The sequence below is a fragment of the Leucoraja erinacea genome, chromosome 21 (genome assembly GCF_028641065.1).
Source record: "Leucoraja erinacea ecotype New England chromosome 21, Leri_hhj_1, whole genome shotgun sequence".
NCBI classification, from domain to species: domain Eukaryota; kingdom Metazoa; phylum Chordata; class Chondrichthyes; order Rajiformes; family Rajidae; genus Leucoraja; species Leucoraja erinaceus.
Window position 1 is genome coordinate 11,019,836 of NC_073397.1, and position 19,960 is coordinate 11,039,795.

General features: G+C 44.3%; 1 protein-coding gene across 1 annotated transcript in view; it reads left to right on the forward strand.

The window, feature by feature from the left end:
- Window positions 1-326: 326 nt before the first annotated feature.
- Window positions 327-19,960, forward strand: part of lama5 (laminin, alpha 5) — a 265,684-nt gene continuing 246,050 nt past the window's right edge. Inside the window, exons 1-2 of the mRNA XM_055652107.1 lie at window positions 327-734; window positions 8,954-9,103. Of these exons, the coding sequence (XP_055508082.1) occupies window positions 483-734; window positions 8,954-9,103 (402 nt within the window). The 5' untranslated portion in view covers window positions 327-482. The remainder of the gene's footprint in view (window positions 735-8,953; window positions 9,104-19,960) is intronic.

Sequence of the window (19,960 nt, forward strand, 5' to 3'; positions counted from 1 at the left end):
ATCTCTGGAGAAAATGAATAGTTGTCCTTGCGGGTCGAGACCTATTCCTTCTCTCCAGAGATGCTGTCTCGTCTGTTCCGCTGAGTGACTCCAGCTTTTTGTGTCTATCTTCGGTTTAAGCCAGCATCTGCAGTTCCTTCCTACACTTGAATAACTGATCAGGAGAGGGGGAGAGAATGAGGGGGGAATATGCAGTGTGAGACGGAGAGAGGAAGATTAGTATGACCTATTCCTCCAAGATGCAAGGTATAGCTTCCATTGTGACTGTGGGTGAGGGGAGGGGAGGGAGGGAGGGTGATTGATGCATCATCAGTTGATTAGGTGGCCCTGCTTTGGCGGGGCCGCTGCTGGGAGCGCTGCTCACTAACTCACATTCTCCACCCAGGAAGAGCGATGAGAGAGAGAGAGGGAGAGAGTAGCTTGCTATAGGATCTTTGGTCAGGGTTGAGTGAGCAAACTCTGGGTGGTGGAAGAAGAGGAAGATGGCGAGAGTCACGGCTCTGCTGCTGAACCTTTGCTACGTGCTCAGGTCCGCCGCAGCCCAGGAGGTTCTCACCCACGCTTACGGAGTGAATGGTTTCAGTTTGCACCCGCCTTACTTCAACCTGGCCGAGGGCACGCAGATCACAGCTACGGCCACTTGCGGGGAGGGTGCAAGTGCGCGGCCGATCGAGGATCTATACTGCAAACTGGTCGGCGGACCGGTATCTGGTGACCCCAGCCAAACCATCCAGGTACTTACTGTGTGTGTGTGTGTGTGTGTGTGTGAATCTCTACCCCTCTCTCAGTCACTGCTCCTAGCTGCGGTGTTTAACCCCCCGCTTTGACTGGGACTGTTCAGTGCTTTTCGCTCGGACCAACCACTCGCAGTGTTTACACTCCTATTTTAAACTGCGTTTACCAAAGTTCAAAAGTTACTGCAAAAGTTTTATTGTTTTATCTCTTTAAGGCAAACAGCGCCAATGTACACTCTGGGTTAGGGTTGGTTGCGCTGCTGCAGGTACAGTGGCAATGGGGAATTGCTAGGCGGCAGGTTGTTACACTGAAAATATCCTGCCCAGCGCAGCATTAGTAGTGAAGTAGATTACACACATCCCGGGCGCTGGAGGATTGTTTAACCTTTGAAACCCACGTTGCGGCGAAATTGCTCCGAGCTCTGCAGACAATGCAAAGCCCGTTCTCTCTCTCACTCTCTCCGAGTTTTGATACAAATCTCTGCGTTAGTCGTCGGCTGTTTCAGCCCGCGTTGCCTCGCATGTTTAAGAAGGAACTGCAGATGCTGGAAAATCGATGGTACGCTCAGCGGGTGCAGCAGCATCTATGGAGCGAATGAAATAACGTTGCCTATTTCATTCGCTCCATAGACGCTGCTGCACCCGCTGAGTTTCTCCAGCACTTGTGTGTACCTTGCCTCTCGTGTTGATGTTTGAAAATTCAAAGTTGCCTTCGAGCAGAAACGATACCCCCAGTGGAACTTCATCCTTTAAATGCTGGCTTCCTGGGGGTCATTCGGCCCATCCTGGTCGTGCCTGCAATCCCCCTCCCATGGTCGCTCGATGTCAGGCTTCCCTTGTCTTCGGGCATGAGGTTTCTCTGACCATTTCCACTTTAAACCTCACTTTTTTTTCCCCGTGGTGGATCATTAATTAGGAATATTATGACCTCTCCTCTGCCTGCATTCCCTCTCTCCCTCCCTCGAGTCTCCGAGCGCCGACCCGACCCATTCTAGTGCCGGGGCTGATTTCAGTGGGCGCTGACTGTGAACCGTGAGCCTATATTCATGCCTGGCTTCTCTGCGGACCTGCTTCCTCTGCCTTTATTCTGCACTATTTCGGCAGTGACCAATTCCGCAGGCTTGTGCAGGTTTCTCCCAATTTAACACTCGCTGGCCGACTTTGTTTCTTTCATGGGAGTTTGTCTTTAATTGAGCCGTTGGCTGCTGCAGTCACGGTTTTATAAACTTGGTGACATTAAAAATGCTAATCATCCCAGTAACCGGTCACAGCCAAGATGGTTTACAGGCGTTTTATTTTGTTTAGAATTGTTACAGTGCATTTACCCAAGCAGAATATAGTGGCTTTGTACAGCAATCCCGTGAATGTTATTCACCTGCTGGCTCCAGAAGTGGATCTGTAATCATTCATGGCAATCCCCTCACTCTACTCCAACAGCAGCATTTCTTACTTCAACTGGGTCCTTCTTACTCTATTCCCTTTATCCTACATCGGCCTGAAATGCCACCCAGTCTTTCTCTCCAGAGATGCTGCCTGTCCCGCTGAGTAACTCCAGCATTTTGTGTCTATCTTTGGATTGTAATGATGTATGGTCTTTCTGCTGACTGGATAGCACACAGCATAGAGTGTTTCACTGTACCTTGGTACACGTGACAATAAACTAAACTAAAGATGAACCCTGTCAATTATATCCGTTGGGTGCCTGTAGAACATATTCTGCTGTGCTGCTGTAAGTAAGAATTTCATTGTTCTATCAGGGACAATGAAATTACAATTGTCATTTATGAATGACAATTAAGCATTCTTGACTCTGCAAGACTCAATACCAGATATTAACCGCACACTGTAAAGTTACGGGCTTCTCCTTACATTCCCTCTGTTTATATTGTCCATCACTTGGAACCCATGGCTGAGGTCCAATCACCATCAGTTAATAATCGGCCAAAAGCAGTCAAGTTTGTGGCCCCTCCATCAAACTTCTCAATGTTTGCTCCAAGGGCAACCACCATTCTAATGGCCATGTCTATAGAATCTCATTTTGCTCTGCATATGATATGCAGGGAATGGAGGGATGTGTGTTACGCACGGGTAGATAAGAGATGGCCGATGTCATGTTCAGCATGGACATTGTGGGCCGAAGGGCCAGTTCATGTGCGGTATTATTCTGTGTATTGATTTAGTTTAGTTATGGTTGGAGATACAGTGTGGAAACTGGCCCTTCGGCCCACCGAGTCTATGCCGAGGACTATCCTGCACGTCAGGAGCAATTTACAATCTTTATCAAAGCAAGTTAACCTACAAACCTACACATCTTTGGAGTGTGGGAGGAAACCGGAGCACCTGGAGAAAACCCACACGGCCAAGGGAGAACGTATAAACTCCGGACAGACATCACCCATAGTCAGGATCGACCCCGGGCCTCTGGCCACGTAAGGCAGCAGCTCTACCGCTGTGCCACTGTGCCATCCTGTTGTTAATCGGAACAGATTAATGAGAACTGGAAATTCATTGACTTGGTTCCATTTGCGGACAGCAAACGTCTACACTTCAAATAAGATAGATACGATAATTTAACTGTTTTATAACAGTAGTTTAATTGTGGATCAGTAGTTTAATGCACCACCAGCATTCCCCTATAGTACAAGCTCAGCATTTACTCTTTCCAAGCAAGGGAGGATTTACTTTGTAACTGAACAGAAAATTTGAATCATGGTTCTTGAGATGTTTAATGAGATAAAAGGTGCCTGTTGTTGTTAAAATGTGCCACAGGTTTTAACTCCAGTATAGTTTCTAGGTCTAAGATAGACACAAAATGCTGGAGAAACTCAGCCGGACAGGCAGCATCTCTGGAGAGAAGGAATGGGTGACGTTTGTGTCGAGATGTCGTTAGACCGAGAGTTGGGGGGGGGAAAGGAACTGAGAGATATAATGGGAATGTAGAGAGAGAGAGATATAGAACAGATGAATGAACAACATGCTTGTTTCTAGGTCTGTTTGAGAGAGTGGCACAGTGCAATGGTATCACTGAAGGTCAGGATTTTTAATGATCTACCTCCTTCCTCCAACAATATCTTGCATCTGTCAGCTAGTTTCGCAGGGATATGTTACTGACTAATGCTTTTAGTGAGCAAGTGAATTTGAAACAGGATACTCAAGATCTAACGGTGCTCTTACAGTGCCTACGCTATAAAATGAGAGGAGAGACCCCTGTGAAATCTCCGATGCCAATGAGCTTGTTAATCATGTGACCACTTGGCCACATCCTTGAGGAAACTTCATCTGGCCATCTTTGTGACTTTAGTGCAAACATTTTACAAAACATTGCTTCGAAAGGAAGGATAGTTTGTATCAGGTTTAGAGACGTTTGATTCTTCAACCACTTCCGAAAAGGGTAATTCTAGAGCAATTTGACTCGAACTCCATTTATTGTAAGGGCTGGGGTGTTTGTGCGAAATGTTTAACCAGGGAAGGTGAGGTCAGCAGTGGAGAGGGTCATAGATGCTGACGACAGGCCGGCTGACTGGATTGCCAGCAAAGGAGGAACACATGCAGTTGTTACTCTGGTCATTCAATGGCCCTTTAGACAAAGCCAAGGAACACAGGTAATAATAGTTGAATTATTCTAGAAGAGAGGGAAGACTGATGTTAATGATGGGTCGAGGCGTGCTCTCATCCAAGCTGGATGAATTGCGAGCCTGAATTTTCTTTTGATCAAGCCTCCAACTTAGTCACAACATCCATGTGGTGTTAATGAAAGCCACTGTGACTATTGCACTCTTTCCAACCTTGCGCTTGTTATTTACATCGCCATTGGATGCTTTACTTTAGAGATACAGCACAGAAACAGGCCCTTCGGCCCACAGAGTCCATGCTGACCAGTGGTCGCTAACACTACCCTACACTCTACGGACAATTTTACAATTTTGATTGAAGCCAATTAACCTACAAACCTGCATGTCTTTAGAGTGAGGTAGGAAACTGGAGCACTCGGAGAAAAGCTTACGCGATCACGGGGAGAGTGTACAAAATCCGTTCAGACAGCACCCGTGGTCAGGATCGAACCTGGGTTTCTGGCACTGTAAGGCAGCAACTTCATCACTGTGCCGCTTGAATCTAGACAGCCGAACAAAACCTTTCCAGAGAATTTCCTCCATTTTACAGAACCATGGCACTGATCTCCATTGGTAGCCCCTGTAACCACTCGCTTCACTTCATCAGAGGGTTGCGTCCATATCATTCAACGAGTCTAAGGCCAATACTATCTATATGCAGATGGCTCTCAACCTGAAACCACCTATCCATTTACACCAGAGATGATGCCTAACCCATTGAGTTACTCCAGAACTTTGTGTTCTAGGCAGGATTCCAGTTCGTGAAGTTCCTTGTGTTGCCTTTCCTGTCTTTTTGTCTTCAGCTGGAGACCGTCACAGAGTCCAAAGAGGCTGCAATATCCTCGCCTCTCTCTTTCCAACCTTGGAGCCCTCTGGTGTGACAAGGTTTTGAGAATAGTTGATGATTTAACTTCCTCTGTTAAGTGACGGAAGAAAGATGTGATTTGTATGCAGGAGTATGTGATGTTTGATCACCTTTAGGAGGGAACATACAAACCAATAACACGTACAAGTACGCAACCTTTATGTTCTTCAAGTCAGTACAGTGGCGCAGTAGTAGAGTTGCTGCCTTACAGTGCCGGAGACCCAGGTTCTACCCTGACTACGGGTGCTGTCTGTACGAGTTTCTCCCAGTGACCACATGGGTTTTCTCTGAGATATGTCATTCCCTCCTACACTCCAAAGACGTACAGGTTTGCAGGTTAATTGTCTTGTTTTAAGTGTAAATTTTCCCTAGTGTGTGTAGGATAGTGTTAATTTGCATGAATCGCTGGTCGGCGCTGTATCTGTAAACTAAACTAAACCAAGCCACCGTTTAAAACATGACTTCCTCGGTTCCAAGGATTCATAACCTTGATGGAGAGCAGATTCTGAATCAGTGTTGGACTGATTCTGACGTGAGGTGTATTCAGTGAATGATTTTTCATGGGAACTGAAAGTTGGAAGCCCAGCTGGAATCTGGAAATCCTGGATAGTGCAGGTTAACGGGACAAAAGTGTCTGTTGCCACGGTGTTTAGTTCAGAGATGCATCATGGAAGCAGGCCCTTCGGCCCATCGTGTCCATGCCAACCATCGATCACACTTTCAAACTAGTTCTATATCATCCCACCTTTGCGTCCACTCCCGATGCAATAGTGGCAATTTGCAGCTGCCAATTAACCTACAGACTCGCACATCTTTGGGATGTGGGAGGAAACCAGAGCATTTGGAGGAAACTCATGCGATCACAGGGAGAACGTATAAACGCCACGCAGATATCACCCAAGGTGAGGATTGAACCCAGGTTTCTGGCACTGTGAGGCAGCAGCACTACCAGATGCGCCACTAGACTATAGTTGTCACCCCACTATAAAAACAAAGAAAATACCTGCTGTTGTTGGAGCTTTTTCCTGCTAAGTGCCCATTGTCCAGGCATCAGGAAGATCAGTAAGTATTGAATTTCCAGGGAATATTGGCTCTGAATTGACAGTGGATGATGGAAAACTTCAGGTGCGTTCCCCATGATATTCCAACCACTTTCTGTGCAGTGCGGTGGACAGAATGTCTGTAATGCTCCAAAATGCCCGGCTGCTGAGGAAGTCCTGCCCTTGATAGATCCATGGAAAATGTATCTTTTAAAGTCAATAGGTTAGTCACTGAGCTGACCCTAACCCAAAATTTTGCACAGTGCAAACTTTATCCAGGTGGAATCACTGTTAATTTTTTTTTAGAAGCGGGATTCTAGATTTTTTTTCTCTCCCTAGCTTGAAATCTTCATGGTCTCACCAGTGAACAATCTGGGGTATTTTGCTTCAGTAAGATTAAGCTGCACAGTTGGCAGTGAATTGACGTGCTGAATGATTAGGCACGTTGGATCTTAAAACGCAACGGCTTCAAGACTACGTTTTGGGAAATGTTTGCCCCAATGTCTGTGGCCTTTCGGAAAAGCCCCCTGTCTACGCAGGAAAGCACCTCTTTGCGCAGAGACTTCCAACCTGCTATTACTCTGGTTTCTGATTACGTGGATCTGCTCTCTTGTCTGGACTTTGAACATCCACATCATTAATAACTTTTATTTTTCATTTTTTTATGTGTGAAATGTTTAAGTTTTATGTGCGATGCTCCGGTATTCCCTGGGAAACGTCTTCTCATTTTGCACTGTACAACTGTTGCTTTGCAAGATGACAATAAAGGATAAAGGAAAGGATAGTGGAATGGTTAAAGTAATGTAATCTATCAAATAATCTTCTGGAAATGCCAGTTCAAATTCCCACCAAGACAACTGTGAAATTTAAATTTATTTAATTAAATAATCTGGTATTAGTAATGGTGATCGAAATACAACCCGATTGTTTTATAATCCCATCAAAGATTCACTTAGAGAACGATCCTTATTTTGCTTGACCTGTACGTGACTCCTAGTTCAGAGATTGGAGCAGACTCTTAACTACCTATTGACTACGGAAAAGACTGCAAAAAGTAGAAAACACTGCCCAGCCCATCATCGTCTCTGACCTCCCTACCGTCGAGGAGATCTATCACAGCCGCTGCCTCAAAAAGGTTGGCAGCATCATCAAGGACCCACACCATCCTGGCCACACACTCATCTCCCTGCCACCTCCAGGTAGAAGGTACAGGAGCCTGAAGACTGCAACGTCCAGGTTCAGAAATAACTGCTTCCCCACAGCCATCAGGCTATTAAACTCAAATGAAACAAAACTATGAACATTGATAGACCATTATCTGTTTATTTGCACTTTTTATCTATTTCTTTATTCATGTGTGTGTGTATATATTTATTTAATGGTATATGGGCACACTGATCTGTTCTGTATTCATGCCTACTATATTCTGTTGTGCTGGAGCAAAGTAAGAATTTCATTGTCCTATCTGGGACACATGACATTAAACTCTCTTGAATCTTGAATATAGCCCAGCAAGAGCTCAATGCTGGTGTGTTACGGTTTGCCAATAAATGCTGACCTTGTCACGGATATCCACATCCATTGAATGATTTTTATAAAATATACTTATTTGGGGTTTTGATGTAGAGATTGAGGTTAACACCTGCCCGGTCGTGATGTTGAACGCACTGAATCATTTACAGAATCACTGCTCAGTTAGTCGTAGAGTCATAGAGTGATACAGCGTGGAAACAGGCCCTTTGGCCCAACTTGCCCACAGCAGCCAACATGTCTCAGCTACACAAGTCCCACATGCCTGCATTTGGTCCATATCCCTCAAACCTGTCCTATCCATATACCTGTCTAACTGTTTCTTAAATGTTGGGATAGTCCCTGCCTCAAATGCCTCCTCTGGCAGCTTGTTCCATACACCCACCACCCTGTGGAGTTATTCAAGGAAGGGATCCCACCGCACCCATTGCATCACTCCTTGGTTTGTAGATGTTCTCTAGGCCGCTGAAGCAGATGCCATCTGGAAGGCTGCGGAGCCTCGTGGGTCGGTGGAGCCTCGAGTCTGGGCCTCGCAACCCCCGAATCCAGGGAACATCTGAATTACTGCAGCACTTTGTGTCTATCCTTGGTATAAACCAGCATCTGCAGTTCTTTCTTTCTACATTTTGTCTGCTCCACTGTGAAATCTCTTCAAGGTATGCCTACTCAAGGTTGCTTCTCTCTGACAGGAATTCTGCAAAACCCTCTCTCACTGTTACTGCCCTGCCTGTGATCATCTGCGATTGGCCCTGGTCTTTTCTCGCCTCCAGCACTTCACCCCTCCTCCACCCGCTCCCCCCACTCCCACTTTCACTCTGAATAAGGGTCCCGACCCACAACATCACCCAATGTTTTCCCTTATAGATGCTACCTGACCCATTGAGTTACACTAGCACTTTGTGTCTATCTTTGTTATAAACGAGCATCTGTAGTTCTTTGTTTCAATGTCTTTTTGCTTTACACAGTCAGTCCAAACTCGTTGCACAGTCGTTGACTCACCAGCCTTCCGTTGTTGCCATCCCAATCCAAGGCATGAGGGTTGTTGATTGTCTGCTACCCTTGTTGTGATGCTTGGATCTTGTGAATGGTTCTTTATATAAAAATAACTTGATTAGTGGCTTTGTTGGTATTGCAATGTAATTCATGTTTTTTTTTTTTTTAACTCTTCACCAGGGTCAATATTGTGATATTTGCAAAGCAGGGAGCAACAAAGCGCATCCAACCACCAATGCCATTGATGGAACCGAACGTTGGTGGCAGAGTCCTCCTCTCTCCCGTGGCCTGGAGTTCAATGAAGTCAATGTTACCCTTGATCTTGGCCAGGTACGAGAGACTGCGGGGTGATTGTACGAACACAGTGTATTACTGATCATTTATTTAAGACCTTTGACCAAATGAGTTCACCCATTAGCTGACTCGGAGGAAGAATCCAAGTTTTGCACTGATTAAACTTCTGCTAATTGTTGGCTTGGGCTCTTCAGATTCAGATTCAATTTTAATTGTCATTGTCAGTGTACAGTACAGAGACAACGAAATGCATTGCAGCCTGGGTTGAACAGTTGTCAGGGTTTTATCTTCAGGCCTTCTGAGAGATATTGCATGTACTGTACATGAAGATGTTTGAATGTGATGTATCAGTAGTTCAGCTCGGGGAAGATGGAAACACTATCCAGTAGTTAACTTCTGTTTCTGGAATTCAAGCCTGTTTTACATTTGTGGATATGGCACTTTTCTGATGTAACCATGGTATTATGAATACCATGCTAATAGAACAGTTAGTCACAGAATGGAATATGCTTGTACTGATTTCCTTTGTAAATAAGACTAGTATTTTTCTCCTTTCAATGTAAAGGCTTATTCAAAGCACAAGATTGCCTGTTGAACTGCTCAGCAGAGGTAACCCATAGGCATGTTGTGTATCCAGTAACATGTTCTTGGCATTTAGATCGGGTAAATAGTAATTCAAGCCTTGCATGTGCTGACACCAGCTGCTTTTGCCAGAAGCAGTTTTATTTACCTTATCTTCTTATTCTATTGAATCAAGGTACATTTTTTGTATGGTACACAAAAATGCTGGAGAAACTCAGCGGGTGCAGCAGCATCTATGGAGCGAAGGAAATGGGCAACGTTTCGTGCCGAAACGTTGCCCATTTCCTTCGCTCCATAGATGCTGCTGCACCCGCTGAGTTTCTCCAGCATTTTTGTGTACCTTCGATTTTCCAGCATCTGCAGTTCCTTCTTAAATACATTTTTTGTATGTTGCATATTTTTATTTTTGTTTATTTCATGGCTTTTAGCAACTAGCATCGGCAGCAGCCTAAAAATAAGCTTCAAACCATCCTTTGTGTTAGGTCACAGGATAATATGGAGGAGAATTCTAAAGAAAACTGCTATAAGCAACCAGTTAAATTTATAAAATAAGCAACCAGTTAAATTTATTTTCATTCTCAAGCATTCAGAAGCTCATATTTAGACAACATCAGCAGGATTTTGATTGGATTTTAAGCGGGTATTAATTGGAAAAGAAAAGGAAATGGAAATTGTTTTGTATTTCAAAGTAAATTTATTAATTAGTTATTGATGGCAGGACGGTGGTGCAGCGGTAGAGTTGCTGCCTTACATCGCCATAGACCCAAGTTTGATCCTGACTATGGGTTCTTGTCTGTATGGAGTTTGTACGTTCTCCCCGTGACCTGCATGGGTTTTCTCCAAGATCTTCGTTTTCCCACACTCCAAAGGCATATAGGTTTGTAGGTGATTTGGCTTGGTTTAAATTAAAAGCGGAACTCTCTATCAAAACATGGAGGGGACGGTGGACACAATTTTTTGGCGGCCAAGCGCGCAAGCGCACACTCACACGCGCGCGAGGCTTCGGAGGCTCAATCCAGCGCCAAATGCAGCTCAACTCTGCCTGTCTCACCGGGTTAACTACAGCCCTGTCTGGACTGACGGGAGACCAGCGCTGCTTCTCCGCACTGGCCATATTTCCCGCAAGTCCAGGAAGGCTGTAGGCTCACCTGGCAGGACAGGCAGAGTTAGCTGGGTTTAGCGCTGTTTCTCTGCGCTGGCTCGTCTGATTCCTGACCAAAGATCCTATAGCGGAGGATCTTTGCTGCCGTACTCTCTGGTCCCTGCGGGGGGGGGTCCCACCTCCACTCGGGAGGGGCGGATAAGCGCCTGAGATTTCGATCCTGGGGCTGCGGATGAGGCGCAGGTCTGTGCCACGTCACCCTCCAATCACCGCGCTCTAGCCTCAGTCCCACTCCTCGCTCCAACCACGCGCTGAATCATATCCCGCCCCCATTGCCTGCTGACTGACGTCTCTCTCGTACAACCGGCGCCCTCGCCCAGACGTGTCCCCTCTGGCCCCCCCCCGGGTTTTCCGCCCCTGGTTTAAATGTAAATTGTCCCTAGTGTGTGTAGGTTAGTGTTAATGTGCGGGGATCATTGGCCGGTGTGGACTCGGTGGGCCGATGGGCCCATTTCCGCACTGTAGCTCTAAAATAAAATTACATACCCACATACATTACATCACAAAATTGTGCACATGGACACACGTACATGCGCACATGCAAGGAAATGTTGTTTTACTGTAGACTAGACTAAATTGTTTATCACATTAACGTTGAACTATTTGCAACTAGAATAGCTGAATTCACATTAAACAAGTCGTCAATATTAATCCAGATGCCTGCAATGAAATATAAGCAGATTTCATGGATTCAGATTAATTATGAACACACGCAAACAATATAAAAGTAAAACAAAGTTTTGAAATAGTAATAAAAGCACAACTGAACAACATCAAACCAGCGCTGTAACATTATGTAATGTCTACCAGTTGCATTGGAGCATATTCATGGGTGACATCAAGATTGGTGTTGAATTCAAGTCAGCAGTTTTGCTGTCAGATGTCCTGAAATGGAACTGAAATTCTTCCTTGCAGCAGCTCAACAGAGTGTGTAAACATACTGAAAAACTCATAATTATCAACCCATAAAAGTTAAATGTATATATACAAAAAACAAGCAGACAAATAATAGGCAATAATAATGTAAAATCAAAATTAATGTCGCCAGGTCTATATAGTTCAGAGCCTACTTGGAGGTTGTAGTGTTTAATAACCTGATGGTGTTAGTGAAAAAGCTGCTCCTAAACCTGGTTGTTAGTTTTCATGCTCCTGTACCACATTCCCGATGGCGGGAGTGAATTGGGAGTGTGGCCACGATGGTGTGGGTCTCTCATTATGTTTGCTGCCGTTTTGAGGTGTCAGTGTCAGTGTCAGTACTGTCCATGTGACGAAACAGATAGTTGTTGCACACCATCTTGATGGCCACCTCAGCTCTGAAGTCATCTTGTCCGTGTATTCAAGTTTCTCGGCATGTCAGTTCCTGATTACTCTGCTGAGCTCTGGTGTCAGACTGATGATCCGTTAGCACAGGCCAAACTCTGCTGCTACTGTAGCATTGTGCAAATGGACAAGAATATGTGGGTATATCTGTTACACAAGTTACAATGGTGATGTAAAATCGACGACAATGCCATAGATGGATTGTTCCCCATCAGCTTTGTCCACATTGACCACATTTATTGTACAAGACAATCGGTTATTCAAAAAAACATTATGAAAATGTATGTATTGTTTGCAAAGGACCCTGAAAGATGATGCCACGATGCTCTTAGAGTCAAAAGACCTACTGATTTGAACAATATGCACATAACGTCGTAGAGGGGTACAGCATGGAAACAGGCCCTTCAGCCCAACTCATCCATGCCAACAATATACCATGTTAACTAGGTCCACTTGTCCGCATTTGGCCAATATCCCTCTAAACCTTTCAAACGTACACTTGATGATAGAGCTGTCACAACTGAGAGGAGAATCGCTGAGTGAAGGAATTTCGCTTTATCTCAGCCATACCCTTGTCCACAGACACTGGTCTCTGGTGCTGAGCTCCAGAAACTGCCTTTCATTTGCTGTTCTGTGAAAATATCTCAGAATCTTGAATGATTCTGTTGGAGCGATTTCCTTTTGTTTTTACTCTCCTGAGAATACAAGTGCGCTCTTCGCAATCTCTTCATGAAGGACGCAGCTCAGAAATGAATGAATGAATGAATAAGTTTATGGGCCAAGTATTCACATACAAGGAATTTGCCTTGGTGCTCCGCCCGCAAGTGACAACATGACATACTGTGACAGTTAGGAATGACATAAAACATTCAACATTAATAATAAAACATTATTGTTTAAACATGTGAATTAAATAAAATACCAGAGCAAAAGTAGGCTACAGATTTTTGGTTATTGATAGAGCTACTACTCGTGGGAAAAAAAGGGATTTTATGTCTGGCTGTGGCAGCTTTGACAGTCCGTAGTCGCCTTCCAGAGGGAAGTGATTCAAAGAGTTTGTGGCCAGGGTGAGAGGGGTCAGAGATGATCTTACCCGCTCGTTTCCTGGTCCTTTCAGCATACATCTATAAGTACTTGCAGTGTACATGTGTAAATCCAGTGAACAATTTACTACATGGCACACCATATTTGAGAAGGCTCCGCTCCTTCATTGTCTGCAGTAAGATACTGCAGATGTTGTACCAGTCAGTGGCAGCCAGTGCCATCTTATTTGCTGCCATGTGCTGGGGCAGCAAGGCGAAGGCTGCGGATGCCAATAGGATCAACAAACTCATCAGGGAGGGTGGCTTTGTCCAGGGGGCGGAGGGATCATGGGTGGTGGTCTTGTGGGGGGAGGATGCTCCTCAAACTGTGGAGCATTCTGGACAATACAACTCGCCCCATCCATGCCTCATTGGGCAACCTGAGGAATACCTTCAGCAGCTGACTGGTTCCACCAAGATGCAGAACAGAACGCCACAGGAGATCCTTCGTCCCTGTGGCTATCAAACTGTACAACTCCTCCCCTTCTGTCGTGGGGTAGACTGAGACTGAGACTGACCCCCTACCCCCCACACACAATTTTTGCACATCCCCCAGTTTTTTTCACTTGTCGCTTTAATTTCATGTTTCATGTATTTTGTGTATTTTTTTTGTGTTTTTATGATCGATTTCCCTCCTGGGATAAATAAAGTTCTATTGTATTATATATGTGTGGTTGGAAGCAATCTGCAAACTACAGTCCATGCAGAAATACATTTATCTAGGTGCTTTGAATCAATGAGACCTGCTTTGATTCACTGATCTGCTGTTAGGCACTGTGCGACTACTATGGACTTTTAAAAGACTTGCTTATAACTCTAAAATAAGTAAACCTGCCCCTGATAGAACTAAAATGCTGGTGTCTGAGAGACCAGTCATTGACATCCGATAGCAAAGCATTAAGTTGATTCTGTGTGAAATGAGCCAGAGTATTACCTGAGCAAATCCTTTAACATCAGAACATCAAAAAGTCCTTAAACTACCTGATACTGTATGGGATAGGCCTTTCCTGCCAACTGGCTCAAAATAATATCTCAATTATCTGGGAATGGATAGATGACAGGAAAAAAGAATGGTATTAATTTGTCAAAGGGCAGCCTGGTATGTCGAATTCAAAAACTTTAAGATGGTCAAAGCCTTCAATGTGGTCTTTCCCCTTCTACCTCACCTCTTACTGTAGTATTTTCTGTGGGAAATTGTAGAGGGTTGTGGATGCAGCCCAGACCATCACACAACCCATCCTCCCTTCCATTGACTCCATCTATACTTCACGCTGCCTCGGCAAGGCCACCAGCATAACCAAGGACGAGTCTCACCCCAGTCACTCCCTCTTGTCCCCTCTCCCATCAGGCAAAAGGTTCAGAAGTGTGATAATGCACACCTCTAGATTCAGGGACAGTTTCTTCCCAGTTGTTATCGGGGAACTGAACCATCAGTTCCCTGACAACAACGAGAGATCGGTCCTGACCTACTGTCTACCTCATTGGAGGTCCTCGGACTTTACTGGACTTTATCTTGCACTAATCATCATTACGTTTATCAGGTATCTGCACACTGTGAAAGCACGATTGTTATCATGTATAATCTTTCCGCTGACTGGTTAGCACGCTACAAAGCGCTTTTCACTGGATCTCGGTACACGTGACAATAAACCAAACTAAACACATCCAGAGCAGAGCATTTCACCACCTTTTCCTGTCTAATTTGCTCCTGAAGTACTATATATTTTTTTGAGAAATGTTTTGTGCACATGTCAGCAAATTGACATGTTTGTTACGAGGAGTGAAAGGCAGCTTTAAGGTCAGCGCTCCTTTTGTACAATGTCCGGCCTCTTAACTGTGGGGTTCCCCAATTCAGGATGTTGTGCCACAGTTGAAGCTAGGGGCTGATTGTCCTGATGGAAGAGAAGCTGAGGGACATCTCTGCAGTTTACCTTTTTAATGTGTCTGGTGTCTGCTCCTGAAGCAGCCTTGTATAATTACTGCACGCATTGCTAACATTCCTTGAATGCCGACCAAAGTAATCCATTTAGAATGTTAAATTCAAAGCCTCGGGTCAGTTTAAAAGAACTTCTGCTCCTTTGGTCCATGGGTAATTTGTCTTGTTTCGGTGCAACGTACCAGAAAGCTGATCAGAAGGGAAACATTATTTAGCTGTTGCCAGTATTTCAGGGGGGCTTTACTTGGAACTGTTGAATAAATGAACTGGCTACAAATCAGTGCTTGGAATTCATTGCACAAATCCTATTAACCATTGACATGAAAGATGTGGATAGAGTGGATGTGGAGGGAATGTTTCCACTAGTGGGAGAGTCTAGGACTAGAGGTCATAGCCTCAGAATTAAAGGACGTTCTTTTAGGAAGGAGATGAGATATTTCTTTAGTCAGAGGGTGGTGAATCTGTGGAAATCTTTGCCACAGAAAGCTGTGGGAGCCGAGTCAGTGGATATTTTTACGGCAGAGATAGATAGATTTTTGATTAGTGCAGGTGTCAAAGGTTGTGGGGAGATGGCAGGAGAACGGGGTTAGGAGGGAGAGATAGATCAGCCATGATTGAATGGCAGAGTAGACTTGATGGGCCAAATGGCCTAATTTTACTCCAATCTCTTATGACTGTATGACTTTATGAAATCTAAAAGTATCATTGCATTATCAGAGAAAGATCGCATATTTTTCATTCCTGCTCATCTGTCTTTTCTTAATTGTAATTGATATAAGTGTATGACCTTGCTAATAATGAGCAGCGGAAAGGCCATTCGGTCCCTTGAACCTATCCCACCATTCAATAAAATAAGCTTAATGTGATTGTAACTTCCTGGCCTGCAACCCAACCCCCTGCACTAATCTTTTACTCCTTTGTTTATCAAGAATCTGTTCATCTTTCCCTTGAAAACATTCAAGGATATTTGAGAACAATAGTTTCAAACACCCGCTATTTCCCAAGAAAGAGTATTTCTGTGAAGTGGGCAAAGCTTATTTTTAAGCAGCAATTCTAGATTCTCCCACAAAAGGAAACATACTCTCCACATCCACCCTGCCAAGACTGCACATGATCTTGCGATTCAATCAAATCGCTTCTCTTTTTTCCGCGCTCCAAGATATAGAAGTCAGACTTTTCTTCATTAGTTAACCTGCTCGTTCCATGTGCTATATCAGTCTAGTAAACATTCTCTGAACCGCTTATTTACATTAACATTCTTTTAATAAACCTGAAGCAGAACTTTCATGCTTAATTATTAATTCCCTCTCGCAATAAACCATAACATTACTTTAACATGTTTTTCCTCCACACCTTCATTTTTCTAACCATGCATTAGGCCACCCTGCAACAATCCGCTCTGCAGCTAACAGCCCTGCAGTGTCAGATAATGTTTTGTTCTTCATTCTAAAATAGACTACGTAATATTTTCCAATGTTGTTTTTGGATTGCCAGCGCTTTGGTAATGCTTGTAACCTTTCTGTGTCCCCGTGTAGCCATTTGCTGCTATTTAAACGACCTGCTCTGCTTATTGGCTAATTAGTCAAATTCTTGTGTAGGAAGGAACTAGAGATGCTGGTTTATACCGAAGATAAGCACAAAATGTTGGCGTAACTCAGTGGGTCAGGCAGCATCACTGGAGAAAAGGAATAGGTGATGTTTCAGGTCAGAACCCTTTTTTCAGTCTGGAAAAAGGATTCCGACCCAAAATGTCACCTCTTCCTTTCCTCTTGACCCACTGAGTTACGCCAGCATTTTGCGTCTATCTTTAGTCAAATTCTTGCATGTATTTAAAAACGTAGGAACGTGGTTAGTGCTGACACGAGCGCATTACCCAGGGGAGTGATGCCGTTTCAGAGATGCTGCCTTACGAATAAAATGTAAACCGAGATTCTGTTTGCTTGCTGAGGTGGATGTACAAATCGACAGCAAATTGTTGGGAAGAGCATGGGAATTGTCCTTGTTTAAAATTTCTGCTGAAAGCCAGTAAAATGTAGAAACGAGGAACTATTCATATTCTCCTGAGATGCTGCCTGTTCCGCTGAGCTACTCCAGCACTCCGTGCCTTCACCAGTAAAACCTATATCATTCTGTATGTTAATCGGCTGCTGCCTTTGTCTTGGTCACAGCAATGGTGATACTTCAGTGCTTTCTTTCGCTTTTTTTATTTTTTAAATGTCAAAATAGACTTTATTCAGGTAATAAATATATACATTACATGAACTGTGCGAAAAATTCATCCGACATTTTCGGAGGCTATACAAATTGTTCAATACATTGCTCAAATTTCACAAATCTGTCCCCCACCCTTGCCACTGGCATGGGATCCCTTCCCTTATTTTGAGGGGCGTCTCCACCACACCCAGTGTTCGTTGGGATTTCCACGATTGGAAAGATGCTGAATAAAGCGAGGCCAGGAAGTCTCTATAAATGCATGTCCTCACTTCTATGAGGCTATTTTTAAATATCAAACTCCACCTTTTTTGCACATGGGAGAATATTTATAATATGTCTGCGGCCTCTGCCTCCAGAGTCATGAGACCATCTCGCGTCAGAAAGCAAACTATTGGCTCCACAAAATCCTCGAACAGGGGATTCCTATTCAACCCGTCGAGAAGTGAAGCTATTCTTGTGCAAGTGGAATATGAATGTATCTTCTTTTGTTTTAATTGAGCAGTGCTGGTTCAGATTAAAGAAAAATATCTCGGGTCCGACTGTATAACATTTGTTTCTCACTAGATTTCCAGAATTAGTGGTATTTTACGCTGTTTATTCTTACCGTGTTCAGAGAACAACATTAACTGAAGCCTCGTTGACCCTCCACTCTTATTCTATTCAGCCTTGTCCCCCGAGTCTCATTAAGTTGTTCAAAATTGTAATGTATTTTCCACAATGTTTCCTGTTTGAAATACTGCTCCTAGATTGAATTCTGCTAATCAACCAGAGCCTCCAGTTGCATGAATGGGGATTGAATCCACAATTACGTATAGGGAGAATTCACAACAGTGAGAAGCAAGGTTATTTTAGTTGTAGGATGGATGTCACAGCCGTCTGAATATGAAGTGGTAAATCTTTCAATCTTTCTCCGTTCTTAATTGAATTGTGTGATATTACTGCAGCTCTTGTTAAATGTTAACTGCGTGTCTTTGAGGTGCTAATTTCTAATTTCAGCACATACGACATACAGAGTTTGTTGACTGTCTGCCCCTCTTTCGGGCTTGCGTCCATGCCAGATGTCCACGGGCATCTTGGCCGCTATCTGGAACAGCCGGCCGCTGCAGGGGCTTGAGCTCCTTAGACGAAAGTAGCAGCATTTGGGTTTGACACTTGTTTGTGCATTTCTTATTTCAGATGGATGTCTCCGTAGAGTAGAATTTTCAACGTCATTTTGTACCTGCAAACAAATGTACGTTTGTAAAGCAAATGATAAACGGAGTGTGCCTGCAAGTGCGACTGTTGTATCAAGATGGCTGCAGAATGTGGAGCTTAAGTCATCTTCTGAGTCCATCTGCCAGAGTGAAGAACGACTTGTTGTCAATCTTGTTTAGTGCATTCAGATGTGACGATGTGCCAATGTGGGAAGCACATTCTCTTCCATCAATGGGGTAGTAGGTGTCTGATGGGTTGGTTTGCTATTTGGTGGGTAGTTTGAGAGGTGGCTCACTCTATCCGTTCCTAACCCAGGTCTTCTGTGCGTTTCCATTTTTGGACCTGAGCGTTGTTACACCATTCCCGAATACACCTTCCTTTATTTGAATTGGCGATTCCAGGAATCTGTCTGTACGGGGTTTGTATGTTCTCTCTGTGGCGGCGTGGGTTTTCTCCTGGTGTTTCGGTTACTTCTCGTACTCCAAAGATATACAGGTTTGGTAAATTGTCCCTAGTGTGTAGGACAGTGCGAGTGTACAGGGTGATCACGGGCCAGCATGGACTCTGGGCCGAAGAGCCTGTTACCGTGCCGTATCTCTAAAGTAAAGAATCAGTAGAAATTATGCTTTTTGTTTACCCCAAGCGGCTTTGAGCAGATGCTCGAATCTTCTGTGTCCACTTGGTAATCTATTCCTGTGACAGAGCTTGCAAAAGAGTGGTGTCAAGCATGTTAGCAAAGTAGTCTGCCCATGTGGACCTCCATGCTGAACATATTAGTCAATAGGGTTGAGAGGGAAACATAGATTTTGCAAGGTGGTGGTGGCTTTCCTTAGACACAGTGAAAGGCTTGTGTGTGGCCAACGAATGGTACATGATTACTATCTACTCCAGTGTAAATGTCTCCAATGACTGCTGTTCAGTATGAAAACATGTCCAGTTGAATGCCATGAGATGCACGAAACCAACAAAACCCTATTCACAACACACTTGGCTTCGTTCTTTCCCTCCTCTCCATCCCCTCCCCTTCCCAGTTATCTGACCGTTCTTGCTGTCTCCGACTACATTTTATCTCTGTACTGCCCACTCCCCTGACATCATTCTGAAGAAGGGTTTCGACCTGACACATCACCCATTCTTTCTCTCCAGAGATGCTGCCTGTCCTACGGAGCTACTCCAGAAAGTCTATCTTCAAAAGGCCGTCTTTGTAAGCAGAGGATTATGAAGGATGCAGCAAGTAGTGCTACAGAGTTAAACTAAACTCTACACAAATAGCTGTATTCCCTCAAAGATGGATGTCACTGTAAAGGGCAGTTCCCTGTGTCGTCCACTTGGACGTCATCTTTGTCTGACGCCATGTGCATGTTCAGTGTGTGTATGGCAGCGCGTAGGGGGAAAAAAACTGC